General features: G+C 42.5%; 1 protein-coding gene across 1 annotated transcript in view; it reads right to left on the bottom strand.

Annotated features, from left to right (window-relative positions):
- Positions 1-4,695, bottom strand: part of CAP1 (CAP, adenylate cyclase-associated protein 1 (yeast)) — a 38,622-nt gene extending 33,927 nt beyond the window's left edge. Inside the window, exon 1 of the mRNA XM_010862814.1 lies at positions 4,645-4,695. Within this exon, the coding sequence (XP_010861116.1) occupies positions 4,645-4,695 (51 nt within the window). The remainder of the gene's footprint in view (positions 1-4,644) is intronic.
- Positions 4,696-9,102: the final 4,407 nt, after the last annotated feature.

Raw genomic sequence — 9,102 nt, forward strand, 5'->3', positions numbered from 1 at the left:
TGCCTCTTGAGAAACCTATATGCAGGTCAGGAAGCATCAGTTAGACAGACATAGAACAACAGACTGGTTCCAAATAGGAAAAGGAGTATGTCAAGGCTGTGTATTGTCACCCTGCTCATTTAACTTCTGTGCAGAGTACATCATGAGAAATGCTGGGCTGGAAGAAACACAAGCTGGAATCAAGATTGCCAGGAGAAATATCAATAACCTCAGATATGCAGATGACACCACCCTTATGGCAGAAAGTGAAGAGGAACTAAAAAGCCTCTGATGAAAGTGAAAGTGGAAAGTGAAAAAGTTGGCTTAAAACTCAACATTCAGAAAACTAAGATCATGGCATCTGGTCCCATCAATTCATGGGAAATAGATGGGGAAACAGTGGAAACAGTGTCGGACTTTGTTTTTTGGGGCTCCAAAATCACTGCAGATGGTGACTGCAGCCATGAAATTAAAAGACACTTACTCCTTGGAAGGAAAGTTATGACCAACCTAGATAGCATATTCAAAAGCAGAGACATTACTTTACCAACAAAGGTCCGTCTAGTCAAGGCTATGGTTTTTCCAGTGGTCATGTATGGATGTGAGAGTTGGACTGTGAAGAAGTCTGAGCGCCGAAGAATTGATGCTTTTGAACTGTGGTGTTGGAGAAGACTCTTGAGAGTCCCTTGGACTGCAAGGAGATCCAACCAGTCCATTCTGAAGGAGATCAGCCCTGGGATTTCTTTGGAAGGAAAGATGCTAGAGCTGAAACTCCAGTATTTTGGCCACCTCATGCGAAGAGTTGACTCATTGGAAAAGACTCTGATGCTGGGAGGGATCCGGGGCAGGAGGAGAAGGGGACAACAGAGGATGAGATGGATGGCATCACTGACTTGATGGACGTGAGTCTTAGTGGAACTCCGGGAGTTGGTGATGGACAGGGAGGCCTGGCGTGCTGTGATTCATGGGGTCGCAAAGAGTCAGACACAACTGAGCAACTAAACTGAACTGAACTGAAGTCTCTCTGGATTAGAGACAGGAAATGCTTAAACCATACATACATCCTAAAGGAAGGGGAGAGAAAGGAGGAAATATAAAGGAGAATGAAGAAAATAAGGAACAAATCTTCCCCAAATATAAACTGAGGATAGTAATTTATGTGGTTGTAATGAGAAACAGAACCAGTAACCCATGTAAAACCATTTGGTAAAGTGATTCTTTGTAAAGAGTGTACACCATGCCTGCCCTTCAGGAACTTCTAATCTTTTAAGGCGTCTGAGCATAGGCACTTGTGACTCCAGTGCAAGACTGTTTAAGAATTTTTTAAAATCTGTGACTTTTATTTTTTTCATTTATTTATACACTGAAAAAAATTACTGGGTTCTGTGCTAAGCTCCACACTACTTTGTACCAGGCACAACTAGGAGTGCAGCAGTAGACAAGTCAGGCCCTGTCACTGCTCTCATGGACCTTTCGCAATGTATTGTGGATACCAACATCACCACTGGGGGATATTATCAGAAGATGCGCTGACTACTGGTTCCAGCTTTTCCTCCTCACTGATCTTGTTCATTGCCTAGTGCTCAGTGCCTCATCCATGCTGGACTCTCATCAAGCCCATGTTCAGTGAGCCCCTTGAGTTCAGAATAATCTTCCCCTGGGCTGAGATGAATCCATTGCAGGGCAAGTATGAATAAACAGTAGGGGAGATGGGAATCTGTGCCTGGATGAGGTGAGAGTTTCCTGGAGGAGAAGGATAGGAGATAAGCCTGAAAAAAGAGGTTGAGTAAGTTGTACCAGGCAGGAGATGCGAAACCCTAATCTGAAAGCGAGACAGAGCAGGTTAGATTGCATTTTAGAAATACAACTCTCTGGTGTAGAGCATGGGCTTGAGTGAGTGAAAAAAGAGGCAGGGAGACCTGTTAGAAAACAGCTATAAAGATGTAGTGAGATCTGAATCAAGGCTTTAGCATGGGGATGCAACAAAGAAGACAGTGCAGGAGACAGCATTTGTACAAAGCGGTCAGTGAAGAGGAGGCAGACAGGAGGAAAGAGGATGAACAGGAACCTTCAGACTAGATCTAGTTCCCCAGGGGTCCACTCCTATTGAATATTACTTTTGCTTCTTGGCAGATAGCACAGTCTTAATTAAATAATTATTTGTGTGATTATCTTTTAGTATCTTGTTAAGTACCTTGAGGTTAGAGTCCTTGCTTCTCTGGCACAAAATTGATACTCAATAGATATTTATGGAGAATGTGACTAAACGAAAGGGTGAGAGGGGTCAAGGTGGCTCTGAGACTTGGAGATGGGTAAATAGGAGGTGAGTGGAAGACTGGATTTGTGGGGTTTCAGCCTCAGAGCTTCAAAATCTAGCCTGGGAAGAGAAAGGAAGAAAGGAGTGCAGTTATTTCTCAAGCAAGAATTGTCAGCAGAGAGTTGATTGATTCTCACATGTGCCCCCTCTTCATGTATTTTGCCACTTATTTTGCCTGGATTTCAGCAAAATTCTAAACCTGCAGGATCGCTTTGTCTCAGAGGATGCCACACAAGATTCTTCCTTATCACTCAGAGTTTCAGACACAGAGTCTGCTGGTTCATCTGGAGTGTTTCCCAGCCTGGCTCAGAGGAGTGTCTGCATCTGTGCTGCCTGGCCCAGAGCCTGTCTGTGTTTGGGCAGATCCTGTATCCCCCTGCCAGAAGGGGCTGACAGACGACAATCTATGTGAGCCCATCTTTCTTCTCCTCCTCGGACAGAGTGCCTGAGTTAAGCTCTCAAGTCCAAACATTACAAGTTGGCAAAAGAGATATTGGAGGTATGATAATACAGTGGTTAAGATCTGGCTTTGGCACCGCGCTCATCTGAACCTGAACCACAACACTGCCACTTAACGTGTCATCTTGGTCAAGGCAGTTAACCTTAGGAAAAGATATTAAAATCCAGGAACTTCCCTGTTGGCCCAGTGATTAAGACTTTGTGCTTCTACTTCAGGGGGTGTAGGTTTGGTCTCTGGTCAGGAATCTAAGATCCCACATGCTGCAGCCAAAAAAATTTTAAAATATATATGTATGTTAAAATTCATCTAAGATCCCACATGCTGCAGCCAAAAAATTTTTAACATATATGTTAAAATTCATCTTGGATCATCGATATGGCAATTAGAAAAAAACTTATAAAAACATTTGGCTCACTAAATATTCAATGAGTAGTAATCATTATTATTGGATTCTGAAAGTCTATTGTCTCTGTCCCTGGTAAAGGTAACTAGGAGGCAAAATAAGATCTGAAGGGTCAACATTCTGGATGGTGCCATTAGAAGCTCTGCCACTACTGACCCATCATCAAAGAGCATCTGCTTTTTAACAATTGTTATTTAGTATTTTATTTTTGGCTGCACTGGGTCTTCGTTGTTGCACACATGCTTTTCTCTAGTCGCGGTGCATAGGCTTCTCATAGTCGTGGCTTCTCCTGTTGCCGAGCATGGGTTTTAGAGCATGTGGGCTCAGTAGTTGTGGCTCACTGGCTTAGTTGCTCCGAGGCTTGTGGGATCTTCCAAGACCAGGGATTGAACTCGTGTCCCCTGCATTGGCAGGTGGATTCTTAACCACTGGACCACCAGGAATGTCCCAAGCGTCTGCTTCTTTATATCACTAACTTTTTTTTTTTAACTTCACCTTGAAGCTTGTGGGATCTTAGTTCTCCAATCAGGGAATGAGCTCAGGCCATGAAAGTGCCAAGTCCTAAACACTGGACCACCAGTAAATTTCCTTTATATCACTAACTTTTGATTCAAAGTCTGGGCCTATGTGCCCTTGCCTGCAAGACTAGATAAGTCAGGAATATGAATGCTTTTGGCTGCAGATAAGAGAGAAATTGACTAGGGTAACATTTTTTTTTTAAGTATGTTTTGCTCGCAAGAATAATGTCAGTGGGCACTTTTACTGGCTCGCCAATGTCCAAGCTGATAGCTCTGTGATTCAGTTTGACTTACTTTTAAAGTTGCAAGTTCGTTGCTGTAGCCCAAGCCATCACATCATGTGTAAGTAAAGAGAAAAGGGAAGTTGCAGCTTCTGAGACTTGAAAGCTAGAATTTCCTAAAGAACTCCACAAAGCCTAATCTACTTTCTGTCTCAAAGCCAGAACCAACAGTCAACAAATATTGCAGCTTCCTTGTCCCTTGGAGGGACATTTTCAGGTGTGTGTTTCAGTGTTTTTGAGGGTCCCCAGAGGGACTGAGCTCCAGCTGTCCACAGTAGGAACCCATTCATTAATGAACTTTTAATGGCTTTTCTCCTTTCCCCAAATCACTCGTCTCAGGGAACTCAAAGTAAAGGGAATGGAGTTGGCTGGGTCAGCTATACAAGGACAGTGAGCTCTGTCAGCTTTGATAATAAAAGGTGCACTTTCTTGATAGTATTGCCCAGATATATGAAGCGCAGGCCGATGCTGAGTGCCCAATAAATGATAGATGTCATGATAATAAACCCTGGATGGCCCAAGAGCAATATATCTCCTTCTTTCTATATTAACACTTTAATAAATAAAACAAACCAAAACTCCTAACTAAAACAACCCTCCCTTTTATAACCAAATTGTCATCACTATACTTATCCTCCTACCACCCCCCACCCCGCAAAGGAATCGATCCAAGTCTCATCAATTACTTCATCCAGCTCCAAGTCCAGGATTTTGGAATAATATTCATCTTCCTCCATTTCCACAGTGACCCTTCATCAGTGTATATCAGCCTATGAATTGAACTTCAAAGAGCAACCACCACAACAAGCCACACCCTATATCTATTGGAAGATGGGGAGAAGAAAATTAGATGCAGTTTAACTGAGAGTTTACCAAGGGGCACAAGTGGTAAAGAATCTGCCTGCCAATGCAGGAGACATGAGAGACGTGGGTTTGATCCCTGGGTCGGGAAGATCCCCTGGAGGAGGGCATGGCAACCCACTCCAGTATTCTTGCCTAAAGGATCCCAGGGACAAAGGAGCCTTCCGGGCTACAGTTCATAGGGTCACAAAGAGTCAGATACGACAGAAGCAACTTAGCCTGCCCACACGCATACCTATTGAGCTGACATGACACAATCTTTCTGGAACTGATCATAAGGCCTTAGTTGATAATTTTGATTTCACATATTCACTACACATTCCATATTCTCTTTGTTTTCAACCAACACCTACGTTCATCAGGATCATAGTGATGGAAAAAGAGGTAGGGCATGAAGGAAAAGTCCTGATCCATAAATGGTAGATATCACTTCCACACATACTGCATTAACTTTAACTTAATCATATAGCCTCTAGATGGAGCCATAACTGATTTTCTGTAGGTCACCCAAAACTTTTTTCTTAAGGGATTGAAGACCTTGGTGCTCCTGCCTATATAAAATTCCCACAATTTTTTGCATTAAACATGGCAGAACTAGGAGGTGCCCTAGGAATCCTCTGGATTATATCGTAATTCTAATGGCTCTTCACCTCAATAAACCATCAGGACCAGAGGTATGCAGTAAGACTTTAGCAGTATGTGCTCCCCTGGGGAAATACCTGATTTGTAGCATTTGCCAATTTCTATATTGTAAATACTCCTATCATGGCCAGTTTTAAGCTACCAATGTTATACTGAAGAAAAATGCACAGTGATGTGTGGGATAATGACTCTCCAAAGATGTTCACGTTCAAATCTTTGGAACCTGTGAATATGCTACCTTACATGGCAAAAAGGATTTTGAAGATGTGATTAAATTAAGGATCTTGAGATGGGGAGGTGATCCTGGGTTATTCGTGTAGGCCAAATACAATCACATGGAGGCTTATAAGAGAAAGAAGGAAGCAGGAGAGTCAGTCAGAAAAAGAGATATGGGACTTCCCTGGTAGTCCAGTGATTATGACTCTGTGCTTCCAATGCAGGGGTTGTAGGTTCCATCCCTGGTCAGGGAACTAAGATTCCACATGCTGCGTGGTGCTGCCAAAGAATTTTTTTTTTTTTAAAAGAGAGAGATGTGACCATGAACGTTTTACTTCAAATGTGTCGTGACGCTATTCAGTGCGTCAGTAAATCACCACAAGATGGCAGCCTTGCTAACTTTGGCTGCACTAAATATGCTCCTTCAAGTTATAGTGGGTAGGAGGGACCTCTAACAAGACTTTAATCTTATTTGTTAAGCATTTGTTGAAAGCCTGCTTAATACTGATCTTTTTAATATATTAACATTGTTTTTTTTTTTTTAACATTGTTTTTTTAATACTTGCAAAAGTTCAGCTCCGTTCGCAGATGAGAAAACTGAGTTGAAAATGATTATTTGCCTGAAGTCAGAACATTGATTTAAAAACAGTTTTCTGACTCCAAATGCAGTTCTCTTTCCATTACATAAATGAATTTCAAGCTGCAACAGTATTAAGATGTTTTTGTTTTTGAAAATTACAAGTAACAGAAAACCAACTTGAGTCAGCATAACAACGACACAACAAAGTATTTGGGAGTGTCTCATGGAAACCCAGAAAATGATGTCCTGACTTGAAAAGAGAGAATAGAGCCAGGAACTGGAACACCTTCAAGACCTGTAAGAGAAAGGATGAAGAGTGGAGGAGGTGAGAGAAAGGGAAAGCTGGGGAGGCCGAAAAGATGAAGCTCTGCCCCCTCCCATGTTCACCAGAATAGCCAAATTTTAATGCATCTTACGTTGGGGTCCTATGTGAGGTTCTATTTGAAAAACAAGGCTTAGATATATTAGGCAGTTATTTTAAACCACTGGTTAATGTATGAAGCCATTCCCATATTGCTGGACATTTAGGGGCTATTGGCTTTTTTTTTAATTTTTCACTCTAATGAGTAAAATTGTGATGAATACTCTTTCATATTGTACTAGATAGTGCATGAAGTCACCCAGTACTTTTATTTCCTCTGGTCCTTATAACTTCCTTTAAGAGAGGAAAGGGTGGGGGTTATAGCCTCAGGCAAGTCTAGTCTGTGCCCAAGACCAGTGCTACTTGGGCCCCCCAGCTGTCAGCCAGTCCAGAAATACTCAGTATCTAACTACATGCTTATCTACGATGATGAATAAAATAAGCAGGGTCTGTTGTAACGGAGCTAATACTCTGGTGGGGAAAGCGGACATGAAACAGATACTCTACTAACTTATTAGAAGAATCACAAGCAAAGTGCTGCCAAGCAGAAGTTCAAAAGGTTAAGAAAACACGCAACAGAGTGAGCTGACGTAATCTGGGGGCTAGGGTCAACTGCCCTGAGGAAGTGTTATTAATCTGAGGCTTGAAGGATGAGTGAGAGCCAGACAAAGAGAATGGAGAAGAGCTGCTTAAGCAGAGGGAAAGTGTGAAGGTCCAAAAGTGAGAAAATCTTGGCATGTTCAAGGGATTGAGAGCAGATCATTGAGACGGGTTCCAGAAAAGAAAGGAAAATGATATGAGGCTGAGGTGAAAGAGACAGCACAATCCAGATTATGCAAAGTCTTATGAGCTATCTTAAGCAATTTGTAGTAAATTCCAAGGATGTAGGAGATCATTGACAGACTTTAAACTGAGGGAATGCGTCCTGTTTGTGCCTAAACAAGCAAATAGCATGGAGAGCTAAAGTGAGTACAAGGAGGCTGCTGGATAGAGGCAGGGGGCTGATACAAAAGTCCAGGCAAGGGATGATGATGGCTTGGCCTACATCTTGCTTGGCAGCACTAGATAAAAAGAAATAGACAGATTTGAGAGTGAGTGATCCAAGACGTAGAATTACAGGACTAGTGATTGATTGTCTGTGTGTAAGAGAGGGTGAGTAGCCAAGACTATAGCTTTCTGGCTTGAGCAGTTGGGTAGATGGTATTTCCTTATAGAGACTGGGGACACTGGAGGAAGAGTAGGTTTGTTGGGGAAAGTGATGACTCCTACACACACGTTCAGTTTGTTTATCTGTTGGATTCTTGAATATGCAAGTAGACATATAGAACTGGAGCTCAGAAGACAAGTCTAGGCAGGAGGTGTTGGTTTAGAAATCCTAGAATTGACAGACTATAGAAAAGGGTCATTCAGAGATATTGATCTATATAAATAGTGTATTAGAAAAGAATCCAGAAGAGGAAAATGAGAAGGGGCAACCAGAGGGGTAGCAGAAAATCAGAAGTACATGGCTCAAGAGAGCCAAGAGAAGAATATACTTCAAAAAGGCAGTGTACCTGTACTAAATGCAGCAGAGTGACTAAATAAAAAGAAAATGGGTTGCTTCCATGTTCTGGCTATTTTAATTAGTGCTGCAGTGAGTACTGGGATGCATGTGTCTTTTTGATTCTGGTTGTCTCAGGGTATATACCCAGGAGTACGAATTGCTGGATCATATGGTAGCTCTTTTATAAGCTTTATAAGGAACTTCCATACTGTTCTCTATCGTAGCTGTACCAGTTTCCATTCCCGTCAACAAGGAGGGTTCCCTTTTCTCCACACCCTCTCCAACATTTATTGTTTACAATAGCCAGAACATCGAACAACCTAAATGTCCATCAACAGAGAAATGGATACAGAAGGGGTGGTATATATGTACAATGGAATATTAGTCAGTCATCAGTTCAGTTCAGTTCAGTCGCTCAGTCGTGTCTGACTCTTTCTGACCCCATGAACGACGACACGCCAGGCCTCCCTGTCCATCACCAACTCCTAGATTTCACCCAACTCATGTCCATTGAGTCAGTGATGCCATCCAACCATCTCGTCCTCTGTCTTCCCCTTCTCCTCCTGCCCTCAATCTTTCCCAGCATCAGGGTCTTTTCAAATGAAAAGCTCTTCAGCTCTTCGCATCAGGTGGCCAAAATATTGGAGTCTCAGCTTGAACATCAGTCCTTCCAATGAACACCCAGGACTGATCTCCTTTAGGATGGACTGGTTGGATCTCCTTGCATCCCAGGGGACTCTCAAGAGTCTTCTCCAACACCACAGTTCAAAAGCATCAGTTCTTTGGCGCTCAGCTTTCTTTATAGTCCAACTCTCACATCCATACATGACTAGGGGAAAAACCATCAATTCACTTCAGTTCAGTCGCTCAGTCATGTCCGACTCTTCAACCCCATGAACCACAGCACACCAGGCCTCCCTGTCCATCACCAATTCCCAGAG

This window comes from Bison bison, unplaced genomic scaffold (assembly GCF_000754665.1).
Source record: "Bison bison bison isolate TAMUID 2011002044 unplaced genomic scaffold, Bison_UMD1.0 scf7180017864484, whole genome shotgun sequence".
NCBI classification, from domain to species: domain Eukaryota; kingdom Metazoa; phylum Chordata; class Mammalia; order Artiodactyla; family Bovidae; genus Bison; species Bison bison.